This window comes from Culex quinquefasciatus, chromosome 1 (genome assembly GCF_015732765.1).
Source record: "Culex quinquefasciatus strain JHB chromosome 1, VPISU_Cqui_1.0_pri_paternal, whole genome shotgun sequence".
Lineage (NCBI taxonomy): Eukaryota > Metazoa > Arthropoda > Insecta > Diptera > Culicidae > Culex > Culex quinquefasciatus.
The window spans coordinates 109308527-109335465 of record NC_051861.1 but is presented as its reverse complement, the minus strand read 5'-3'; the positions used below and the strand labels follow the sequence as shown (position 1 = coordinate 109335465).

Here is a 26939-nt window from a genome sequence, read left to right as displayed (position 1 = left end):
TCCTCTTTTTGCAACTTGTTGCATAAACTACTATTTCTGCATTGATTATATTTATTATATTTAGCATGTTTGGGCTGGAAAAAATATTCAGATTTTTTGTGAAATATTTTTTTTCGTTCGTGTGAAATATTTTTTTTTGTAAAACTTAGATATTTTGGAAACTAATGATTACAAAACAACCTGACAGGTGTATAATGCATTTTACAACACTTTTTCATTCAAATGTTTAAACCATGGCTCGTAAATAAAATTTTAAAACTTTTTTTAGATCCTCGACTTTGGTCAGAGGTGAGGGACATAAATTTCAAAAAATATTTGCAGCGACCTTACTACATTTTCAAAAAAATATATTCTTGGCATAGAAAATTTAACACGATTTGGTTGGGTAGATTTGAGAAAGATTTTTAAAATGAGTTATCGTCCATTATCGGCCAAAGAAGTATCATAATAACGATAACGATAGATTATCGTCATCGTCCTAACGATAATTTTATCGATCAATAACCTTGGTATTATTAAAATTAGAATTAGATTACACAGAAAAAAAAATCATGGTACTATTACATCTGGGAAGGGGTACATCTTTTATGTCAGAAAAAAGGTGTAATTTTACCTCTGGAAATGTGTAAATTTACCACTTTTCTGGTGTAATGTAACTTTTTCAGTCTAAATTGAGGTATAATTACATCAGCTTCCAAATTTACATTATTTTTTTCTGTGTAGATAAGATTTACAACCTTGCTATTATCAACAAATTAAAACTAAACAAATGTCATGAAAACAAATCTGTATGTAAAAGAAACACAAGAATGAAGAAAAGTCATAATTATCGTCGATCAAAAATTGGTCAAATGACCGACCTAAAAACAATACTTATTAATTATATTGAAGTAAATTAAATAAAATTTAATGGCCGAAAAAAAAATGTAACGGTAGAGGGTTAAGCGATAATGTTATTTTTATTTGAAATCCGATTGACCAAACTTTTAGACAAACTAAGAGTAAAAATTAAAATTTAAACCACGAAAAAATGTACTAAAATTGAAACCAAAAATCAACATTTCATTCCAAAATAAAAAAAAAAACATTTTCTTTGTTAACCCTCCACCGCTTAATTTTTTTTTACATTTTGAGCAACTTTTGCTCTACGAAAAACATTTTTTCTTTTGTTTAATGTTTTTCTTGTTTTATTTTTAGTATTTTAATTTGCATTTATCTTGTTAAGTTCATCTTTGTTTTTGGTAGTATTTGGCCTATTCTACCACTTCCTTTCATTACATTTTGCCTTCAAATATTTTTTCATGCTTCTACAGTCATTTGATCTATTTTTTGCTTGTTTTTCACATTTTCTTCTATAGAATGGTACCATTATCTTTTAAATTATGAAAAATGCGTAGAGACATAGTCTGGAACGCTTCAAAAAATACTGCAAACTTCTTTTCACTTAAAATTTAGGAAATGTTTGCAAAAACACAACCAAAGTTGATCCTTAAAAAAAGTCACATAAAACAAGTCAAAGTTTCAACCCTAAAATTTGCTAAAATTATAAGAGTTCTTCTTTCCAATGTATTTTAAATTTCAAAAAATGGTTGAAAAATGGATTTATAGGCTCAAATTTATTTGGATGTTTTACATAAAAAAATAGAATCCTAAAGAGATAGATAAGTTGCCCTAACATCCTTAAATGTATCCTTAAATCGCCCCTGTCCCTCACACACACACTGCAAAACCGCAACCACTGTGCGACCGTTTCGCCCTGTCGAAATGTGGTTGCCAGCATATGAAATTATGCACCACTGCAAAGGTACAGTGACAACAGAGTCCCGCTAAAGCTAAATTCCCGCGCAGAATGTGGCCACAACTGGCCAGCCGGACCAATCAATGCCCAACCTCTCTCCCCACCCAACTTTTACGAATCAGCATAAATTGCGGGACGGTGGCTGGACTTGCACACAAACACACACGAAATAGCCACGGTGATAAATTGATTTCATTTTAATTGAGAGAAATTACCGAGGACAAGTGTGGCCACCAACAACAGACGGTGTGTTGCCCGTCTGGCTCCTGGCTGTCATCAACCCTCTACTCCCCCGGTTTAATCTGCATTCCGTTCCGGTTGGAAGGTCAAAAAGTCCTACGCGCGCTCCCGAGGTTATTCAAAGTGCCGTGGAATGTCCAGCGTGAAATTGCTGGGTTTAAAAGAGGTGAAAGGGAAACTATCGTCAACTAATAGTGAAGTTTTTGGTGTTGTTGTTCGACTGATGGCAGTGATGCCAGCTAGACATAACTTAAGTTATTTTTTATTTTATTTTTTTTTATAATTATTGTTTTTACCAGAATTCTTTTTCAAACACTCTCCAAAATAAAGGAGAAAAGGGGGGGGGCTGTAATTGAATTTAAAAGTGCTGATATGCCAACATTAGGTGCACGATGGAATTGCATGCTGTCCCCCTAGTCTAAGTAAACAATGTCTTATGAGTTGTATATTTCAGTAAAAAGTTCGTGTAAATCTTTGTCGAGACAAAATGATGTATTCAGCAACATAATTAATACAGACTTTTCCAGAAGAGACGCAGACACTGCTTAAGCAATATGGCAACCGGGCGATACACATGCTGCGCGACTCTCGCGCGTAAGAAAAAAGGCCCAGCCTTTGAGGTTATGCAAAAATCACCCTTTTTTGTAGCCACAAAAAAACTTTTTCATGGCATAACTTCAAAAGTACTTCACTAAACAGAATAAAATTTAATAGGGTCTTAGGGGACCCCAAAAGGAACAGAATAAGGCGGAACCGGCCAAATTATGCCTACAAACATCCCCACAGACATTTGTTCAGAATTTGATTCTGAGTCGATAGGTATACGTGAGGTGTATTTAAGAAGTTCATTTTTCGAGTGATTTTATAGCCTTGCCTCAGTGAGGTGAGGAAGGCAAAAAGCTTTGAAAATAGTATGTTTAAAACTGCTTTTTTAAAAAACCGGCTAACGTTGTTAATCACTGTGTTTCTAACAAATTTCTTAAAGTGAACAAATTAATTACGGTAAATAATGTTCAACTTTTGGTTGATTACTTTTAATATTTGATTTGCAAAATTTACAGCAATGTTCCAAAACTCATTAAAAAGAAAACAATAATATTCATAAAATCTTTAAATTCTCAAAAACATAAACCAAGTGAACATTGAAAAAAAATATTTAAGAAAAACTAAATTCAACGTGATTTCCCATTAATCTTTATTTTTCAATTGAGAAATCTCCGTGAAATTTTACAATCTTTTGGATAACATTTCTTTCAAAATTTTAACACCGTTTGTAATCCGTTTGTAACAAAATAGTAGTTTATGCAACAAGTTGCAAAAAGAGGATTTTTTCAGCACGAGTCGTACATTTATCCAACGAGGTTCACCGAGTTGGATAAATACGAAGAGTGCTGAAAAAAACAAGTTTTGCAACGAGTTCCATACAACATTTTTTGCAATTCCAAAAAATACACGCTGAGTGAAATTTTATGTCAAATTTTCATGTATTTTGTCAATAAATCGATTAAATCAAAAAAATGTTGAAAAGTGTTACTTTTCGAAACAAGTGCTGAAAAGTTCAACTTTTAGCATCCATTTGAGTGCTAAAAAGTAGAACTTTTCAGCATTTATTTTGAAAAGTGTTGTTATTCGATTCTGTTATTTTTGGTACAGAAAAGTAGGCTATTTCGTCGTTCAAGAATGACAGGAAAAGTAAATAGTTTCACGACGGAATTGCAAAAAATATATTGAAAAATGTTAATTTTCGATACAAGTGTTGAAAAGTCCAACTTTTCAGCACCAACTTCAGTGCTGAAAAGTTCTACTTTTCAGCACTGGTATTGAAAGGCATTAATTTTTCATTCTGTTATTTTTGTAGGGAATAGTAGCCTACTATTCCTTTCTCTAGAAGGGCAGGATAAGTTGTCAGTTTCACAGCGGAATTGCAAGAATATACTTTTTATAATTAACCCCCAATTTGGTATAATCAAGGGTCCTGATTTTCGGCTCAAAGATCAGAAATCACTCACCCATCACCGATCGAATCTTTGTCAACTGTAGCGCGCAACCATTCGCGAACGAACACGACCAGCTAGCTGCCCGTGCCTTGGCCAATCGCTTCACACAGCGATACAAATGCTTCCTTGAATTTCTTTGTCTACTCCGTCCATTGCACAGTGGTTCAGATTGCAAAATTAAATTAAAATTGATTTTTCGAAAAATTGCGAAATTTTAGAGCTCAGAAGAGTTGTTGCAAATGAGAAGGGGCAACTTTTAGCTTGGTCTTAAGTTAGGTAGTTCACGATTAGGGTGATTTAAAAAATAAAACTTTTCAGGAATATTTTTGGTACTTTTTGTCTTCTAGAAAGTTGTTGGGCTTGCCAATCCAAGCAACTTTGTCGAAGACACCAAAATTTTAATTGGTAATATACGCCTTCTAGGACTAAAATCAGTTTTTTGAATGTGGCAATTCTGGGTTATGTTTTAGAGAAAAGGGATATTGCATGCACTTTTTGAGCTCTAGAAAACACACATTTTTATTTTTTTGACAGGTCAATCAAATGTTACAGCCATTTTAAGAGCTAAAATTTAAAAAGAGATAAAATTTTGGTGTCTTGAACAAAGTTGCTTGGAGCCCAACAACTTTCTAGAAGACAAAAAATCTCAAAAAAAAAAAACCTAAAAAACTAGATTTTCAAAATCACCCTAATCCCACCCTTATTTCAAATCTTGCCAAAAGTTCCTTTTTTCTAGGGACCTACATAGGGAAATGAAATGTTCTGGGAGAAATTTCAAACACCCAAAGCCATTCAAATTTAAGGTTTGAAAAACTTGTAGTTTTTCTTTCGAGCTGGCACTTTTCTTATAGCGAACAAGCACAAACATAATAAAAACTACCAGATTATTATCAACAACAGTTTTACAATACTTGTAATTGTTATAAATCTCGTTTTTTTTTGCCAAAAATATTTTAAATTAATTCCAACCTTGTTCTTGCATGATCTTGTTGCTCGATTGGAACCCCGATTTGACAGTTCGATTGGAACCCTGAGAGTGTCATTTCGCCTCTCCATATAGGCTCTCTACTTTTTTCATTTGCAACAACTCTTCAGAAGACATCAACTTAATTTTGCGATCTGGACCACTGTGCATTAGCCTGTCCCATTTTGAGGTCATGTCGAGGAATTTCAGGTGCTCACTTCTTAAATGATAGATTATGATGTTAGGAACAATGTTTTCTTAGACAAGAAAAAATAATAAAATACTTTCTCGCACCCCCTAGTCGATTTACTGAAAAAAGTCACCTTTTTGAACAAATTTTCTAAAATCGCTTGGAATCAATACAAAAACTGTTTCGATCAGGTGTGTATTATCTTCAAACGATAGGTTTTTGTCCATAGATTAAGATGCACTATCAATATTGGACCAAAATTTAAGTTTTGGACTCTCCCAGGCGGATTTGTGTCGAAAAAATCGCATTTTTTCGAAACTTTTTTCAGAAATGTTCATTTAATTTAGGGTAGCCTATTTTTCCCAGTAAAACCAATACATGCAGCTTGTAGGAAATTTCATGGCGAACATTTTTCCCTCTGAGAAAATGCAATTTCGACAATCCAGAGCCGAGATATTTTAGTTTTAGTGAGGAAAAAAGTGCCAATTTTCAAAATTTCTCAGAATTCAGAAGCAAGGCCTACTAATTACACGATGTAGCAAGCATATGTCTCAAATGTCAGGTATGCTTTGTTATAGTAATTTTGGCCGCTGAATCCGAATCTGAAATTAAATTTCGTGTAAACAGTGATGTTTTGGAGCTACACCCTTTTGGAATGTTATTTGCGTGTTTTTGTAAATATTGCTCGGTTTGTTCTAGAGGTCGTATCGAGGTGCTCCGATTTGGATGAAACTTTCAGCGTTTGTTTGTCTATACATGAGATGAACTCATGCCAAATATGAGCCCTCTACGACAAAGGGAAGTGGGGTAAAACGGGCATTGAAGTTTGAATTTTCCGAGGATTTCGAATATGACAAAAGTGAGACTGAAAAGTGCCGCTTTGGATGCCTACAGGACAATAACTAACGTTGTAAAATGTTTGTTATAGAAAAATCGAAAAACTATGAGAAAAACTGCGATTGGCCAAAAAGTTATTACCGTATGCTTATAGTCCATGAAATTCCCTAACTTTTGAACTAAAATAGTATGGGTATTGGAGGCTATTGCAAAAAAAAAAATTGAGGTTTAAAAAAAAAACATTTTTAACAGTAATTTGCAAAAGCTATGAGAAAAAGTTAAACCAATCCTGGATGTCTATGGCTCATTTTGAAGTGCTTCAAAAGACCTTTCGAATGCATCTAAGAGAGTTGGAATTGATGAAGTTTTACTAAAATGCGAGCAATTTTTAGATGTTTTATATTTTTTGGACCTCAAACTTCAATGCCCGTTTTACCCCACTTCCCTTTGTCGTAGAGGGCTCATATTTGGCATGAGTTCATCTCATGTATAGACAAACAAACGCTGAAAGTTTCATCCAAATCGGAGCACCTCGATACGACCTCTAGAACAAACCGAGCAATATTTACAAAAATACGCAAATAACATTCCAAAAGGGTGTAGCTCCAAAACATCACTGTTTACACGAAATTTGATTTCAGATTCGGATTCAGCGGCCAAAATTACTATAACAAAGCATCCCGGGCAGACGGTAATAACAAAATTAATAATATTTCAATAACAAATCCTGTTAAAATTACAAAAAGTGTTATTATTTTATCCTGAAGTTCAACTTCAAGAAGAAAAAATAATAACAGTTTCTGATAAAATAACAAAATTTGGTATTGGAGTGATATTATATTGAAAATGTTTAATAACACGCTAATAAGAGGAAATGTTATACATTTCAAAAACCCTCCTGATAACAAAATTTGTTATTCGTTCGGTTTACTGACTTAGAAATAAAATTACCATAAATCGCACAAATGGAAAAGTTTCTAAGTGTCCATAACAAAATCTGTTATTATTTTTTATTTTGTTAAATATGTTTAGATCTTTGGGATAATTTTGATCAATTTCGTCGGGGTCATTATTTTGGCCATGAAATGGGGTCCTTAAGCTAAAATTATTCTAAAAAGTTGAAATTTTGAAAGTTGATTTTTTTAATTATTTGATATACCCCCTAAGGGATTCTACTGAAATTGGCTAGAACTATTAAATAATTTTGACCAATTTCGTCGGGATCATTATTTTGGCCATGAAATGGGGTCCTTAAGCTAAAATTATTCTGAAAAGTTGAAATTTTGAAAGTTGACTTTTTTAATTATTTGATATAACCCCTAAAGGACTTTGTTTAAAATGGTTAGAACTATGGGATAATTTTGACCAATTTTTTCAGGGTCATTATTTTGGCCATGAAATGGGGTCCTTAAGCTATAATTATTCTAAAAAGTTGAAATTTTAAAAGTTGATTTTTTTAATTATTTGATATACCCCCTAAGGGATTCTACTGAAATTGGCTAGAACTATGAAATAATTTTGACCAATTTCATCGGGGTCATTTATTTCACCATGAAATGGGGTTTCAAGCTAAAATTATACCTATAAAATAAACTTTTGAGAGTTTATTTTTTTCAAATTTTGTTATATTCCGTAACGGAATTGATTTATTTATTGAGAATTTTTGAAGTGTAAATAACAAAAACTGTTATTATTTTTACAGAGCCAGGAAGTCGGAACTGACGTTGAAGTTCGAGCTGGAGTGAGACCTCGGAGACTGCATCGGATTCAGCAAATTTTCAGCAATTTTTACTTGGAGTCGGAATCTGTGAAGTCGGGTATTTTTGGAGAGCTGAAGTCGTCGTTGACGTCATATCCTGCATCCAGAGTCGGAGTTATCTTCAAAGTATGGATTCAAAGTCGCTTGGAGGTACCCGACTCTGCAGCCCTGACTAGTACAGAGGAGTTATGGCAACTGCAGGTTTATTTGCAAATTACAAATAAACAATAACTTTTTTTGTTATGGAGACATACCAGTTCAATAACAATTTTTGTTATTATGCTGCTCCACCTCTCCGCACAAAATAACAAATCTTGTTATTCCTTCATGATTCCTTCTGCGTTATTGGTTTGTTATTGCAATAACAACATAATAACAGTTTAAGTTATTCTTCGAACAAATCTTTGTTATTGATTTTTGTTATTTTAACAACTAATCCGATCATCCCAATAACATATTTCGATCTTCTCACAATATCAAAAACTGACCTTGCCAAGTTATTTCCGTCTGATCGGGATACCTGACATTTGAGACATATGCTTGCTACATCGTGTAATTAGTAGGCCTTGCTTCTGAATTCTGAGAAATTTTGAAAATTGGCACTTTTTTCCTCACTAAAACTAAAATATCTCGGCTCTGGATTGTCGAAATTGCATTTTCTCAGAGGGAAAAATGTTCGCCATGAAATTTCCTACAAGCTGCATGTATTGGTTTTACTGGGAAAAATAGGCTACCCTAAATTAAATGAACATTTCTGAAAAAAGTTTCGAAAAAATGCGATTTTTTCGACACAAATCCGCCTGGGAGAGTCCAAAAACTTAAATTTTGGTCCAATATTGATAGTGCATCTTAATCTATGGACAAAAACCTATCGTTTGAAGATAATACACACCTGATCGAAACAGTTTTTGTATTGATTCCAAGCGATTTTAGAAAATTTGTTCAAAAAAGTGACTTTTTTCAGTAAATCGACTAGGGGGTGCGAGAAAGTATTTTATTATTTTTTCTTGTCTAAGAAAACATTGTTCCTAACATCATAATCTATCATTTAAGAAGTGAGCACCTGAAATTCCTCGACATGACCTCAAAATGGGACAGGCTACTGTGCATTGACCCGAGTCACAAACGAATATGTTCAGAGAGGAGAGAATCTATCAAAATACCAGCGAGGCGCTAACGCGGCCTGCACTAACACAGTTTTCCGTCAATTAATATTTGGAATGGTGAAAAATGCTCTCTTGAAGTTGTGATATCAACAAAATTGCAAAAAAAAAATGATAGCATTGATTTTAAGAAGATTAATAAATAACCGCAAGCTATTTTCGAGTCAGCGTTGAGTGACATAGCGCAATCGATCTCTCTTAGACATACCCGATTGGAGTGAGTGGGAGAGCAAAGAGAGTGTAGTGAGTGTAGAGAGTGTTCAGTAGCGAATTTGGGGCAGTGACAAACGGTAGGAAATGGTCAGAGCAGCTTTCCGTCACGTTCGATTGGTGATCGCGAGTGAATGAGTCTTTTTGGAGCAATCAGAACTCTTGGACTTGAAAACGGTGTTTTTACCCAAAAAAAAACATGGTTATTTTCTCCTACAAATTGAAATATGCAAGAAAACATGATTCTTGGATAAAAAAACTAATTTTCAATATTTAATTCAATTCTCTGAAAACTATGCCTTTAAATATTTTTGTCCATTTCAGGCTTTCTAAGACAAATAAATAACTGTGATAATAATAATGTGAACTTCATTTTTTCTAAATGAAATTATCAAAAAACTTAGCTGATTTTTTAGACTGTATCTTTTGAATTTTCCTAACCAATTCCTACAACTTTGCCGAAGACACGATATCGATCAGAAAATCCCTTCCCGAGCAGACGGAAATAACGTGGGAATAACATTTTTTTATATTGGAAAATACTAGGCCAATAACAATTTTGTGTTATTTATAACAAGATTTGTTATTCGCCGTTATGATTTTTTTGTTATTGAATTGTTATTGTAATAACAGACTAATAACATTTTAAGTTATTCTTCGAACAAATCTTTGTTATTATTTTTTGTTATTTTAACAACTAATCCGATCATCCTAATAATAATTAGAGTTATTCTTCCATAACAAAAAATGTTCTTTCAAAGTTGTTTTGGTTTTCAAACAATATCAGACCAATAACAAATTGTGTTATGATAACATAAACTGTTATTGAACTCTTATGCAAAAATTGATTTTAGATGAATATTCCATAACACTTTCTGTTATTTTAACAGTTTTTGTTATTGAAATGGCCTGAATTTAGTTATTACCGTCTGTTCGGGTTCCTGAGATAAAGATTTTAGAATATTTACATACCATTTTTATGAGAACAGCTTCCAAAATTAGGAAGGGACAAATTAATTTATAATTGGCTCCTAAAACCCTATCTCAACAAATAATCTTTTTTTAAATTTTTCTCGTTATTTTGACAAAAAAAGTTAATTTTTAAGTTCATTAGAAAGAAACTGCGTTAAAGGTAAACATTGTCCAGAAAACCCATAGTTGAACAATCACGACAACTTTGCTTACTAGACAAACTATCTCTTTTACCTGCAGCTGACAGAGCAGGTGCCCTGTGGTAAAATGAAACCGTCACGTTTTGGTCGCTGTATTTGGACCAGAGGGATGCTTAAAGCAGCCATCTTGGGGGTTGAGATTAATATCACGCGCAAACTGCGCACAGTAAAAACATTTTTTTAAATTTATATTTATTTATTTTTTCATAACATACATATTCCGATTTACTGTCGTAAAAGTCAAAATACACAGTACTTCAATTAAATATTTCATGTGATAAAACTTAAAAAAAAAACTTTAAATGAGGTCATCGACCAGATGTGTTCTATAGGATCCCAACTTTAGTAGTTGAGAAAAAAAACCTCAAAAACTTACACTTACTTTTAAACTTGAATTGCGCGATAATTTTACATGAAACAAATAATCAGTTTTTTTTAAATTTTATGCCACAAGCTTTTGAACTTTTTTACAGTGCGCAGTTGATTGGCTTTGGTTCCGTAATGAACAGCTGTTCTTTTGTTATGGCCTTGTTTTGGTGCCGTAAATGACAGTTCCCTGTTGTTCTGGTGCCGGACTTGACAGCTGGCGATGGCTGCGGTCGAGCTGCCTGTAGTGTAGCCCCCTGATTTTGACAGGGCCTTAAAAGTGAGATTTTCGTTAAGTCATTATGTTCTCCGATTTGGCTTAAAATTGTCGTAGGGGTTACACGGTCAACATGATTAGACCAGATATTATTTGTATTGTGTTTAGGGTGGTCCTAGCCAAGTTAGAGGGGTCTAGCAAATTGCTTTTTGGTCGAGTTTAGCAAAAACCACATTTTCCAAAAAATCCCTCAACAAGGCACTAATCGGAAAATCAATTTCAGCTCGCCACCCTGCATTTATTTGACTTTGAGGAAAAATACTGAGCTGTTTTTTTTAAATACAGCTTAGGCATTGTTTATCAATGGTTCTTACCTTTTGAAAACTTATCACAGATTTAGGACAAAGGGATGACATTTAAATCCATTTTGAGATGTATCATGTTGCTTTATCCCGAATCGAAAGAATTGACTAGTGAATTTTCTGCCAATAAATAAAATTATAGATTTGTATCTAAATGCTTTGGAATCATGGAATTTAAATTCTGTCGAGTGGAGCGTGTTCAGGGAGCCCAAATCTACCATACCTTGATGAAACTGAAGCGTTTTCTGACATCAACTTCAATATTGTTAAGTTGTGTTATTTGCCTAATAGAGTCGCTTGATTTCTTAGAATGATTCCACAGCATTTCAAATTTAGATTTTTCAATGTTCTGGCCGAAAATAAACTTTATTATATTCTGAATAATGGCAAAGCTTCGAATTTCCACTTCACATCAATCCCCATCCCCGGTTGAAAACAATGAGTTCGCTAATTTACCCCTTCCGGTCAATGTTATCCTATAGTTAAACAACTTCATCGAATTAATATTAACACCGCGTTTATATTTACTCTCCCAACTAAAGCCGCACTGAATTTCCGACTTGATACACTCCCAGCAAATCTACCAACCCTGACATCCTGACGTCCGTGCACATCATTGGAGGAATCCAACACGAAAGTAAACACAAACGCAAATCCCGGCTCATTCCTGAGGGAGGGGGCGACCATTTCCGGGTTCGGAATTCCATGTGTTGCATTGCTGCGCTGGCTGCCTACAGTCAGGGGTGAAATCGCTCCATCTATTGGCGAGCATTTCGAGCCTGATTGAGTTTCAACCCTTTTTCGCTGGAGCCAGTAAATTCAAACCAGAAAACCTCGACATTTATCTAGCGATGGTGCGTGAGGGGGTGTATGTGTGCGTGCACGGAGTACGTGTGAGCGTGTGTGTTGATGAGGCAGAAATATTTCATCGGTTTATTAAATTATTCTGTTTGTTCTGGCCCTGGTCGGGGTTGAACTGATGAAATTGCGATTGTTCGAAACAGACTGAAAGGGGGGCCCCGGAGTTCGGTGATTTGATTTCGATTGGTCTCCGGTGGCAAAGTGGGTTAGTTAAGCGCTTCCGGATTGAGTGGAGTTGGTTCTTTTTGAAAGGATGCAGGGTTAGGAATTTTAATGGACACCACCAGTTGCGCAGTCTGGCTGGATACAATTGACTGTGTTTGTCGAATTTGGAGTCGTAAAAAGTTTTCTTTAATCTTGTTGTTTTTGAATATTTGAATTTATTTCGTAAAAGATAATGTTTCTAAAAACGTTGACATAACCTAGAAAAACATTAATCTTATCCGCTACTTTTCCACTCTTCCTCAGACGAGTGACATTCAGCTACTGCAGCGAAGTGGAAAATTTGAGCTTATAATTTTCGAGTAAAACGAACCTCGTTCGTTTCAGCATCAAACAGCATCTGCTACACATCGTCCACTACTGACTCAGTTCACACACGTAGACAAGCAGGAAAGTAAGAACGGGGGAAAATTAATACTCTTGTCATTCCTGTGGTGGTGTGGGCGGAGTAAGGATGGTACCTTCGGAGGTTTTCCTCATTTTTCCTTCTTTTTTTGCTGCTCACCTTCAGCTTCTCCACACTGCAATTTAGTGGCCACATGAAAGGGGCCAGTGAAAAACGAGCTCCCTCTCCTCGAGATGGACATTATTAATCATAGCAATTTTCCACTGTTTGCCCAACCCAGCTCGTCCTCTTTATCCGGAAGATCCACTGACTGTGTGATGTGTTTCTCGAGAAGGTCTCATTAAAAGCCAGAGAAGCAACAATTTCAGCGACACTGAATGAAAACTTGAAAAAACTATTTTCCCTAAATTTAGTTTAAAATAAGCCCAAAAATAGCGTCGACCCCCTTTTTTCCATAATTAAGTTGCAAGTTGCAGCAGGCGTGAAATGCAGTGACAAGGTTGCAGCAGGCTTTGCGGAGATTTCCGTCACGTGTCACATGAGCTGAAGCTGAAGCTGCTGGTGACATATTCACTGGAGTTGAAGAAGAGAGTGCTTCCTTCTGCAGCGGAAACTGCCTAGAAATTACGCAACTGTTAGTTGGTGGAAAGTGTAGGCAGTTTGAACACTGTCACCAGAGTGTGACGCCGCAGTGTCGTGACATTATTGAAAATTAAATGATTTACTTTTTATCAAATGTTTTCTTTTTAAATAAGGCCGTTGCCAATATTTCCAAATTTTATGTTGCGAGGTGCCCTCTTCAAATCGGTTAGAAAAAAAATCAAGGACCAATAAATTATGAAATATTCGTGAAATTTTCCGATTTTTTCGAAACAAATATTTTCAAAAAATTAAAACCAAGACTAACATTTCAAACGGGCCAAACATTCAATATTACGCCCTTTTGAAATGTTAGTCTTGAATTTAAATTTTTGAAAAAAAAAATTTTTTCGAAAAGATCGGAAAATTTCACGAATGTTTCATAATTTAACATTGTAAATCGGACCATTAGTTGCTGAGATATCGACATTAGAAAATTGTGGGTTGTTTGGGTGAGACCTAGAAAACATCATTTTTCCAGTTTGTTAATCTTTGCATGGCAATATCTCAGCAACTGAGTGTCGTATCAACAAAGTTCAATAGAGCAAAATATAGAAAATTTTCTCAGCTTTTCAAAAATATATTTTTCAAATGTGGGCAAACATGGGCACAAATTTAAAAAAATGAAAAACTGTGACTATTTTCAAAAAAGTTACTTAAAAATGACTATAACTTGAAAACGGTGCACTTTATCAATAAATCACTTGAGTACTTTTTGATTGCAAATTTGATTTTACATCGAAAACTGAAGTTGAAAAATATTTGCGACCAATATTTCGACTTTTTGAAAAAAATCTGTTTTGATTCAAAAAATAAAAAAAAGGGCCAAACATTGTAAATCACGCCCATTTAAAATGCTAGTCTTGATTTAAAAAATTTCAAAATATTTTTTTTCGAATAGATCGGAAAATTTCACGAATATTTCATGTGTTAACATTGAAAATCGGACCATTAGTTGCTGAGATATCGTCACTAGAAAACGGTGGGTTGTTTTGATGAGACTTAGAAAACTTCAATTTTCGTGCTTCTTTTTCTTAAAGCGGCTCTATCTCAGCAACCCGAGGTCCAATCTTCAATGTCTCTTGGACAATTTTATAGCAAATTTTCTGAACTTTTCAAAAAAAATATTTTTAGAAATGGTCACTCATGGTCACTATTTTTAAAAATTGAAAAACTGCAAATATTTCGCTAAAATCAAACTTTGGTGGCTATATCTTGAAAACGGAGCTCTTTATCAAAAAATCTGTAGAGTACTTTCGATTGCAAATTCAATTTTGCATTAAAAAATAATGTCAAACTTGTTTATGCATGAAACTTTGATGTTTTTCAAAAATCACTATTTTTTCAAAAATTCATAACTCGGCGGCAGATTTTGACCATGTTTCTCTATGGCTCAAAAGTTGCGGATTTTTTTCCCCTAAAACATATCAAAAAATCTCGAAAATCAAAAAATACGTATTTTGGGAAATTGAGTTTCAGTAAAAAATAAGTTGATAAAAAAATCTGCAATTTTTTTTTCCGTGTACCTATTTTTTCTCCAAAGTCCTCAACAATACCTACAACTTTGCCGAAGACACCAAATTGATCAGAAAATTCATTCAACTGTTACAGTTGTTTGAATATTTACATACCATTTTTGTATGGACAGCAGCCAAAATTGCATGGAGACTTGTATGGGTGAACCAATGACACAAAATAGCTTATTTGGTCATAGGGAAGGCCCCACAAAGTTTGAGCCAAATAAAAAAATACAAATAAAATCCATTTCCGGTTTTGGTAGAGAATTGCTCAAATCAAGTTTTAGTTACAAAAAGTTAAATAAAAAATCACCAATTTTTTTTAACCGTGTATCATTTTTTCAGTGTAGTCCATATCCATACCTACAACTTTGCCGAAGACACCAAATCGATCAAAAAATTCCTTCAAAAGATACAGATTTTTGAATTTTCACATATCATTTTTGTATGGACAGCTGCCAAATTTGTATGGAAAATTATATGAACGAACTAATGATGCAAAATGGCTTCTTTGGGCATACCGAAGGCACCAAAAAAGTTTCAGTCGGATTAAAAAATACAAAAAAAATCGCAAGACCGAAATCTCAGAGTATTGCTCATATTGAAAGTGCATATACACAGAAAAAAATAATGTAAATTAGGAAGCTGTAATTTTGAAAGGTTGAATATTACCTCTTTTATGATGTAATTTTACCTCCATTTAGACTGAAAAAGTGACATTACACCAGAAAAGTTGTAAAATTACACATTTCCAGAGGTAAAATTACACTTTTTTCTGACATAAAAGATGTACCCCTTCCCAGATGTAATATTACCATGATTTTTTTTTCTGTGTAATAAGCAAAATATAAAAACTGAAAAGCTAAAATTTATAAAATTTAACAGTTTAGCAAAAACACAAAAGACAGACCAAATACTGACCTTGGAGAAAAAATATATCTTGAAGCGATACTCTGTATGATAAATGTACGCTGATTGTAATTATTATTATTCGAATTTAGAGTAAGAAGCCGAGAGGAAAAAAATTTTCAACGAAATCAACATTGAGATATTTTTAAAATCATTTTTTTAAGTATTTATAGTTTTTAAAATACATTGTTTGGCACCAATTAAGAGAATCACTGAAAAAAAAGTTAAGAGCGTTGCTTTGACAGTTCCGTCAAAATATTTAAATTAATTAAATAAATTCAATAGAACTTTGTTCCACTGAAACGTTGTACAAAAAATGTACCAAAATGTTGAACCTTCAATATTTATTTAAAAAACACCAAAGTGATCAGAAAATACTTGCTTATCATCCAGAATTTCAAATATTGTTGATTATGATGCCAAATATCTTCTTTATGTTCATCCCAATTTAAACATAATAATACTTCCATCGGGTACTCAATAATGGCACACTAGCATTTAACATTCGATAACAGCAACTTTAAAACGAGTTCAACTGATTTCTAGAAAAACTTGCTTGGCAAGAAGGCTTCTTGTAAAATGTATGCAATAATTTTTTTTTTTAAATAGGTCGTTAGAATTTGCAAAATTAATGGAAATAAAATTGAATCTCTTACAGGCCAAACATGTAAGCAATGTTTATTTTTACTTGATTTGCAACTATAACTCTAATTCCATGCTAATCCCATTAGGCATATTTTCCTAAACGGCTTTTTTGTTGTTGCATTTTTAGAAAAAAGGAAATAAAAAGATCTTAATTTTAAAGAATTTCCAAAACATTTTGTTTCAGTTTAAAATTGTGCCCTTAAGAATTGCACGTCCATTAAAGTAATTGAGTTGAGTTTTTATTTTAAATAAATTGTGTCTAAATCATACTTCCTCTCACTTGCTTAAACTATACCTGTCATCCGATAAAAAAAAAACACTTTCTAACTCTTTGTACTTACCTCCAACCAGATTGAGCCAGACGGCCAGCACCAGCAGTGCCACCGACGATAAGCTAATTCTGAGTGACGTGTTCATGATGGCTTACTCTAGTCTCCTCCTTTTTTTTTATTTCACCTTTTTGCAATTCTCCAGAAAACTTTTAACTCCACGATTTTTTCCCGCGAAAACTCACTCACTCAACTTTGAGACGACACTCAGACTGCGGCTCAGACACTTTCAACTGGGATTAAATTTATATTTTTTGGTTGACCCCTAAAAAGTTGTGGAGTTGTGGTTTTCCTACACTTTTCACGAAATTTTCAAATTTAAGCGCTTAATTTAAACTTGAATTCTCACTTCTCATCGCTCACTGCGTCCACTTCTTTTTATTTCTCACCCTCCAGGGAGACAGTACTTACGCGATTGCCCCAGTAAATCACTTGGCCACGTTTTTGGAAGTTGGAGGCCTTCACCAGGGGGGGGGGGGACCTCCCGCGGGATCAACGCCTGGCAATTGTCTTATCGGAATTTATGTCCTCTCCGTGGTGTGGTGCCGTGGTGCGTCCAGTGAGTGTCGTCTTCCTGTGAAATTGGCAAGAGAGATTGGGAGTGTGAGGGAAATTGTTCAATCTCTGGGATGATAAAAGGTGGGAACAGCAAGACGAAGAAGAGACACACGCAAGGAAGAAGACTTGAATCTTTTGGGGGATTGTTAGAGGGCACGGAAGGCTTGAAATGATCTTATTTTTAATTTCTTTCAATTTAGAATTTAGAAGATTTTGACTGATTGAAATTTAACTACAGATTTTTTATTGTGGTGACTGCTCTCAGATAAAAACCATCAATTTCTAATGAATTTTTTTTAATTGATTCTATATTACTAAAAGTTGAATTCCCAAAAACGTTATTTTTCAATTTTCCCAATTTTCTTACATGTTTAGGGGACTAAAAAATGCATCTTTTTGGAAGAAAAAAAAATTGGAAGAAAAATCAAAAAAACAGTTTTTTGTCAAAAATTATGTTTTGATGCATTTTTGTATTGCTTTGCAGATGTTTATAGATGATTTAGATATTTTAATGCATACTTTTTCGAGATTTTTGCGCTTTATTGCAATTTGAAAACAATTCATGAAGGAAAAGCAACCCAACAACACTTTTATTCGAAATGCTGCGAAAATTGCATTCAATTTTTATTCTTTACCTTTGTTGATCAGACAGCTGGTTGCTGAAATATATACAGCCCACATTAAATAAATATTTGAATATTGGTTTTCCTCAGTGCCATCTTATGAGCCCTCAATTTCCAACTCGAGATATAGTGACTAGTTTGATTTTAAATTTAAAAAAAAAATCTGCTCTTTTTTATTAAAAATAGTCTTGTAATTTAAAAATCGAGCCCAACAATTTAAAATGTCAAAAACATGGTGATTTCAGTTACTTTACCGTTTTTATCTGGTCAGTCTTGATTCTAATACTTCGAATTTAAGAATAAATATTTTTATGATGAGCATAAAATTTCACTATAGTTTCATTTTTAAACATTGAAAATTGAACCAATTCTGGAGTTTTTTTTTAAAGGTCCAATAAACCAAATTTTCAGTTTTTGCTTTTTGGGTGTTTTTAATACCCCTGACTCCAGGCGGTTTCAAAAACACCCAAAAAGCAAAATCTGGAAATTGGGTCTATTGGACCCTTTAAAAAAAACTCCACTGGTTCCACTGAAAAATAACAGACTTTTAACAAAATTCAAACTCATCACAACAATTGAAAATTGTAGGATTTTTTTTCAGCTGAAAATACAAAATATTTTTGTAAACTAAAATTTTATTTAAAAAAAAACTGGAAAAACGTCCGAAAATGCTTACAAGAAAGTTAAAACTTTAACAAAAATAAATGTCAAGTAATTTGCTATTGTTAATTTGATTTGAATTAAGAAACAGATTTCAAAACGATGCATGTTAAAATTTTAAGGTATTCCTAAAAAATACATTTTTCCAAATTTTCCACTTTTGTACCAGATTTTGCACCATGCATAACTCAAGTGCCAAAAAAACACCACATCGATCATAAAATCTTTTTTCTCAAGATACAGATTATCGTTTGAAAATTGCAGGCCCTTATAAAAAAATTATGGAAAAACATATGATTTTAGGTGTTTTTTTTTATGACATTTGGAATGTATGGTTTAAGTTTCATCCAAATAAAAAAAAAATCTCTAAGAAAATGCAAAATTTGTGCGAAAAAACTCAAAATTGGCAGCCCAAATTTCTTACTTTTAAATTAAAAAAAAAATTAACGACGAATACGTTAAATGGGAGGATTCATGAGTTTTTTTGAATAAAAAAGCGGACTGAATTTTCGGAATTTTTAGACAATTGTCCAGTACAGTTTCAAGTAATGAATGTTTTTGCAGCAGAACTAAAAAAACCCAATTGGCAAGTTTTTTAGAAAATCAATTAAAAGTTTTAAAAATAAAATTTATAAATTTGTGAAAAAAGATCATCAAATAATGAAGCTAAAACATTAGAAAATACATCTTTGCAAAATAATTAAATTAATACTAAAGATATGGATAATTTCACGTCAACTGAGTATACTTTTGGACTCGATATTCACCGATTTGGACCAAACTTGGAGGAAACTTTCATCAATCGATAATAAACAAAATTTCAAGTTTGGTTCCGATTGGATCATCCCTTTATTTTTATAGATTTTCCAAAAATTAAAATTTTTTTTAGGTTTCATTCTACAGGAGATTGTCAATAAAATTCGATAAAAATAAAATCTACCCCACTGTCATTTTTTACACTTTTAGTTTTTAAATGTGGTTATGACGCATTCCTCATTTCCGATTTTTTTCTGCTTTTCATCATCGTGTTCACTGGACAATTTTATATAAAAATCAATGAAAACTTTAAAGTTTAATGAACCATTGAACCATAAATTACCAAATGACAATGACAGTGGAAACGTGATGTCTTAGTAGGCCATGAACATGTTCATAATTTGCTCGCTATTAACAGCTCTGCCTATTTCGTTCGAAAAATCAAACTATTTTCAGTAAAATCGCTGTTTCTCTTCATTTTTATGTAATTATGTAAATTGTCCGGAAAACAAGATTTTGAAAAGTAAAAAAAAATGAAAATGGAGAATAGGTCAAAACGACATTTTAAAACTATATGTGTAAAAAACAATATTGGAGTGCATTCAAGAGTTAAAAATTGTTTCTATCAAATTCCATAGACAATTTTCAATAAAATGCAACCTGAAGAAAGTTTTTTTTATTTATTTAAAAGTTGCAATGAGTAAAAAAAGTTTTTTTGGAAAATCGCCAATAATAGTAGGATGGTCCAATCGGCACCAAATTTGGGGTTTCTGTTACCTAATTATCGATTGATGTTAAATCAATATAATTTGCAATTTATAGTGGTGAGATCTCTGCTAAATTATTTAAAGCAAATGATATTATATTTGCCATTTGGCAGCCATGTTTGTTTTAGAAAATCATTCAAATCTTGATTCAGAATGTTTCAATAAAAAAGGGTTTTTGTGTTATTTGTAGAAGCATTTTACATGTAGTGATTATATTTTCATTTCAATTTACTATTTCTGGACCCTGAATTCTGTACCATCATTGACAGTCATTGCCCCAAAAGTGAAGGCTACCCCCCCCCCCCCCCCTAAGGCGATTTTTTTTTCAAATTTTCAAACTCGATTTATAAACTTGCAGAAAATGCATTTTGAACATTTGGGCAAATATGGCCAGTCAAACATTATATTTAAGATTTGTTTGTTTCTGTTTGGATTTTATTATCAAATTTCACAATCACTTAACCATTCCGTGCAAAATCGTCCGATTTCCGTGATTTTCAAGTATTCCCCCCCTCTCAGACCAGATCGAGTGCGTCACCAAAGCACAGGAGAACTGCCCAAGAAAATCCAAGAGGGTGGTGGCTGTGGTGGTGACACAAAGGGTGGGAAGATTTCCCAGCCAGCCCACCCGGAGGGAAACGATCCAATTAAATTATGTGGTGATGTGCTGCTGCTGCTACTCCTCCGAGAGGGAAGACTGCCGACTGGCCCACACTTGCTTTGAGTGATGTGTTTTATGGCTGCTGCTGCTCCAACTAGTGACTGCGGGACTGGGACTTGGAGCGTGGAGTTTTGTTCGCTAGTGTGTTAGTAGGTGCCACTAAAAAACGACCTTCCTCATCCCCTTTCCGGTACAAAGGCTTTGATTTATGTGCTAGTCACTCACGATTTTCCTTGACTGGGAGACAAGCTTTGCGAAATCTTGAAAGGAGGGAGAGGTGCTTTTCAACTGGAATTTCTTTGAGTAACATGGATTTTAAGGATTTTTTGAAGAGTGTCAAGCAAACAAATAAAAATATCTGAAAAAAATAATAGAAATTCAAGAAACTTGAACCTACTCAATTAGTTTAACTACAAAATTGCGTTTTCTTCTGCAGTTTCAAGCAATCAGTAAAACGGTCACATTTGACCTAATAAAACCTACCAAGGCACGTCCCAAAATGGAGCCACAACATCAGCCCATTTTGCCAGATGAAATCACATTTGCGTTCATTTTTCATACTATCACCCAAATGAGAGTGAAGTGAAACAATCTTGCTCAAACGCAGAAACGGGCCACGTACGAATCACGTGTTTCGCGTCGAAATGATCCAATTAAGAACAATAAACACGTTTCGCCTTTTAGGAATGTTGGCTCAAGTTTGTATTTGTGTTCTTGGTTGATTCGTGCCAATATACACTACTTGTTCTATTTAATTCTATGTTAACTTTAACTCTCTTTTCGAAAGCCACTTTTCTGCTGGTCAAAAATGTAACCCACAAATATTAACAAAAAAAAACGTTAAAAAGGTCAACCCGCGTTTTCGCACCCGGAAAATCACCCCTCCAAAAATGGCGAGATAAAATATCAATTTTCCGAATGAGCTAAATTGTTGCGGCGTCACATCCGCTCAAACAACCAAAAAATAGTCACTTGGGGTAGTTTGGCGAATGCTGATCCGATTCACTTTGAAAATAAACATTTTCCCACTTACCCCAACCGAAAAAAAATGTATTCAATTCATATCCTACAAAACCTATTGTCTGGGAGGATCTGCTCTGCAGTATGTCTGCTGGCAGCGCGTGAGATTTTCTTCGCGAATTTTCCCCCTCCCCTCCATTTGGAATTTTCCTCCCGAGGAAAAGGCAAGTGTTGGATGCTGCTGCTGCGTGTGATACCACCATCATCAGGATGAACCCAGATTTGCATAAACATTTTCTTGTTGCCCTGTTTCGCCGTCTGGTGCGTGTGTGTGAGGCGGGATTTTTGGAATCGAAGTAAGCTGTGGAGTTTGGGGAACTCTCGGTGGATGTTTCGGCAGATTTTGAGAGGAGAAATTGTTATTTTTTCATGTTGAATTGATTGGTATTTATCAACATTTACAAATTCATTAAAAATTGCATAAATGTAGAAAACTAAACAGTTTGTCTTGCTTTCTTTTAAGTAACCTAAAATTTCTAGTTAAATCAATACGTTTAGCTTGAAGGAAATTTGGCCACATTTTTTATAGACTGTGTAATTCAGATATTCAAAGCTGAGCAGTTCATTTTAAGTGAGAGAAAATATCTATTTTAAAAACTTCATTTAATTTACATGCATGGTCTACTTTGGAAGTACACATTTTTCAAAATTTGAAAAATATTAATAGCTAACCAGTTTTATGAAAAACATAAAATCGAGAAAAATTGGGAGAGCTGAAGAAATGCTAACTAAATAACAATAATGATCAAAAATCTTCTTGAAAAAAATTGCCTGAGTATTTTCTTTTATTTCTATTTTTTCAGAGAATCTATACAATATCTGGGATCAGAGATATATTTTTTAGAAAAATATCAAAAATATTTTTGGCTAATTCTCTACCAACTCACACGAAATCGGGAAAAGTTGCCCCGACCCCTCTTCGATTTGCGTGAAACTTTGTCCTAAGGGGAAACTTTTGTCGCAGATCACGAATCCAAGGAATTTTATGTAGGGGGAGAGGGGGTAATATGCACCCCTAAGGGAAAACAGTGATTTCTCAATCATTACAGCATTACTGTGGAAGATTTTTTTCAATGTTCCAAAACAACCATTATTCTTAGTCATCCATATGAAAAAAGTTTATAAAAACCATAAAATTGTTCGAAAATATCAAAGTTCTAAAAACATGTTTGATTCACTTCAAACAACCATGCGGGACAATATGCACCGCAACATTGGGGCAAAATGCACTACAACAACGGGACAAAATGCACCGGGGAAACCCAGTTTTCGCTAGTCACCACTAGATGACACCGCTGTTTTTACAAAGGAGCTTCACAGCGGTGCATTTTGCCCCGACCACGCTTTTTGTAGAAAATTTAATTAAAAATGCATTTTTTGATGTTTTTGGACTCATCTATCTACAGAATAATGAAAATAATGGCAAAAACTATATAAATTAACACTTACAATATCAATAAATGCTTTTTATATTGTCCAAAAGTCATAATGTAAACATTTGAGGTTTAAAATTACGTGTTTTTTCTGACTTTGCAGGGATATTTTTTAGAGTGTAATAATATTCTACAACTCTTGTGAAAATTTTGATGTATTTTGGAAATATCTTTGAAAACACCTTTCAAGAAAAGCTAATCGGCGAATCTAGACATGTAGTCAACGTCATAACGTTAGTCTTGCAAAGACATTAATTTATTTCAAACATTCATATTATTTATTAGCCAATAGGTTTCAAAAATAGACTTCCTGTACATCAAAATTTTCACAAGAGTCTGGCCTACACGCCTCGTGTGTCCGACTAAATTGCAAAAATGGCTTATGTGCCTTAAAAGTGTTCTAAATGCATTAAAATAGTCATCAAAAATAAAATAAATTAATGTGCTCGGAAATCTATAACCGTAAACCTTCGGACGATTGATTACCCAACATTTTTTAGTGGAACAGTCATACTTGAAGCCTGTTGTATGGATTTTTGCCCAAATTTGCCTAAGGCTTTGTATACCGAGCTCGCAAACTAGCTAAATTATCACGAAATCTTACCATTACTCATCACATATAGCTCCTTTTAATTTGGCGTCTTCGACAAAGTTGTTTGTTTTGATATTACTAACAACTCTTCTTAACATTGTAATCGCTTAAAATCAAAGTTCAACAAAGTTTTAGTCATAAAACTGGTTTTTTTTGCAGGGATTTATGAAAAAGGTTCGGCGTCTTCGACAAAGTTTGTGGAAAATTTTTGCCCTGCAACTTTGCCGAAGAAACTAAAGCTCTATCTCTTAACTATCAAAACCAAATTTCACCAAAAGTAGGCCATGACAACGCAGAACAAAGTTGTAGAACATGTGAAAGCACGAAAATGCTTACTTTTTACTCTAATTAATTAAGTTTTTTGAACAAATATCCCATAAAATCGAAAAATAATCTTCAAAAAAAAAGTTGCGCTCTAGACCCCCGACGAAATATTTCGGTATACGTCGAAAGCCCTTCCTTCACGGTGCCAAATATCAGACATACCGAATTTTATATCATTAGTTTGTTCTAAAAAACACATCGTGAAAACATATCAAATAATAAAATAAAAACACACAACTTAAACATTAATTTGTTGTGACAAAAAAAATATTAAAAAATAGGTTTTTTTCAAGTGAAAAAGTTTTTGAGATTTCCGGAATTCTGGAAAAAAATATATAAATCCAGAATTAATGGAAACTAAAACCGAGACAAAATATAAGAATTCTGCCCTCAGAATTGAACCAAATTGTCGAAAAATCGATTTTTGGTCACATTTTTATTTTCCCTGTAAAATTATCATATAAATCGATTTGGGTCAATTCTAAGGGCAGAGACAGATTCAGCGGGCAATTCGTTAGGGTGGTCCCATATGGAAAAGTTTTCGATGCTTTGCTTCGGTTTTATCATTTTACATTTTATTTAATTTCATATCAAAGCAAGATTTGACAATCTTTAATTTGAATTTTCATTCAGCCCATTAAAAATAATGTTTAAGGTTTTCAACTCAAATTTAAGAAACTAAATTTTAAATCAATAGGCAAAAATAATATAATTTGTAACGTAATCTAAATTTTTATTCCAAATGAGAACAAAAAAACAATAGAAGTATTTTTCAACATTCACGGGAATCATACACCCAAATAATCAAATATTGTTAAAATTAAACAGAACTAAGAAAAAAACTGAATTCTTTTCAAAAGGTGATTACAAAGATAAAAAATACTCTTCAATTTATTTTGAATAAAACAAAGCTTGATTCCATGAATATCTTTTAAAATTATGCCTTTCAAATAAAATAACATTACAATGTTATTACAAGGAATGAAAATATTACTAAATTTTGTTAGTTTATAAAAAAATTATTCATATAAAAAAATTTAAAACTAACAAAATTTACTTAAATTGTCTTGGTTGACATATTTATCATTTTGTTATTTAAAAAAAGATTTGAGAAAATTAATCAATTTCACGAATATCGTTCCATCCGCGCAATCGTCAAAAATTCACTAACCCGATATTAGTAATTCAACAAGGGTATAAAGTTGCTTAATTCTAAAGTAGTTCATAAGATCAATTTTATTCCTTTTTGAGTTTGATAAATTATTTTGAGAAATATCGTTACAGTTTCTCACAAACATAAAATTTCACAGGATTTCGCGGAAAAATCCGAATTTCGCGGATTTTACACTGTCCGTGAAATCGTGAAATTTCACTAACCCTTAAAAATTAGTATAAAATAAATACTATAAATTGTCAAGATGTTCCAATGTAGTAATGAAAGAAAGCAAAAAAAATATTTTTTTTTCACTTTTTTTCTCGTTTCCAAAATTGGTTCAAATCAAAATCATTCAAAATTACATTTGTGAGCTAAACAAAATCAGTTAGCAGGATTAATCAAACATTCCTGATCAAACTGGCATTTGGAATGTAAACTTTATTTTCTAAACGCTTGTTTCGAATAGAATCTAGCAAACAATTTGAAAGTTTAATAGATAAATGTTTTCTATAATTTAAATTCAAAACTTTGCAGATTTTGAAATCACGAATTTATGTCCAATAGTTAGTTCAATTAACTGAACTTCCTTTCTGTAAATCCTTAAATAAACATTTGTTGCAAAAATCTCAAATCATTTTACCGCTTTTCCCTCACTTACACCACAATTCGCGTCTTTGGCCTTTGCCCTTTTGAAATTCAATACTCGTTTGCGCACCAACGACAGACCAGACCAGAAGCAAGGCAGGAAGGAAAAGCCCCTCGGAACATCCGACCGTCGACGCCGGCAGTGGCAGCAGCGTAGCAGAAAACCGTCAACCGTAAAATGCTGGCTCAGACTTCAGAAGCTAGCTGGCTGATGGGCAGAAATCGAGACTTGTTAGCCTGTCCTCGCGCCGGGGTGAATTTTGTAATGAATTCCGAAGGATTTTCGCTCATGACTAGGGAAAATGGAGGGAAAATCTCTGACATCATCGCGGGGTTTTTCCTCTGTCGCTTAGTTCATCATGCGGATAAAGAGATAAATATCGCTGGTACAACGCGGGCTACGTGGAAATATTTCCTAATAATGTGTGTGTGTTGTGCGTTTCTAGTCATGGAACATTATACTGTTGTCGGTGAGGAAATTTGAATCCAATTAAGAAGCAAGACAATAACAGTTTGTCAGAATCGTTTCGAAATTAGTTTTTGCTGTGATGAATTTCGCATGTGCAATAAACATTCACAGTTGGAGCGGTTTCATTAAGTCCCCGGTTTTCTTGATTGCAAGAGGGCTTTTTAATAAATATTCCAGACATCACAGCAGCTTCACTTCCCCCAGCACTGGACACATGACATTCTGATGAGGAAAAAATCGCATCTGCAGTTCCCAGCCGGAGTCATTAAAAATCTCATATCTTTTCTTCCCACTCATACAGAGAAAAAAAATCGTCCCAACTCAGGAAGAAAATAGCCCAAAAATCGTCTGCCATTAGCAGTCTTCTCCAGAAGCTCGAACCAAAAAAAGTCGAGTCGCAATGAAAATTCAGCATCTGCTCATCAGGGCCAACGAGAAAAAAAATCCTCATTTTCCCCGAAAAATGCCGGACAAACACTCGCCGGGACTCCGCGCCCTCCCGGAAATCCTTAAATCCTCACCCTGAACCAAA

The 26939-nt window shown here is 33.7% G+C and overlaps 1 protein-coding gene across 2 annotated transcripts in view; it reads right to left on the bottom strand.

Moving 5' to 3' along the window:
* The window catches only part of LOC6054008 (lachesin), a 223424-nt gene that overhangs the window by 173888 nt on the left and 22597 nt on the right, over positions 1-26939 (bottom strand). For both annotated transcript variants that reach the window (XM_038266948.1, XM_038266949.1), the window contains exon 2: positions 16756-17317. In XM_038266948.1, coding sequence (XP_038122876.1) covers positions 16756-16831 — 76 coding nt within the window. In that variant the 5' untranslated portion in view covers positions 16832-17317. The remainder of the gene's footprint in view (positions 1-16755; positions 17318-26939) is intronic.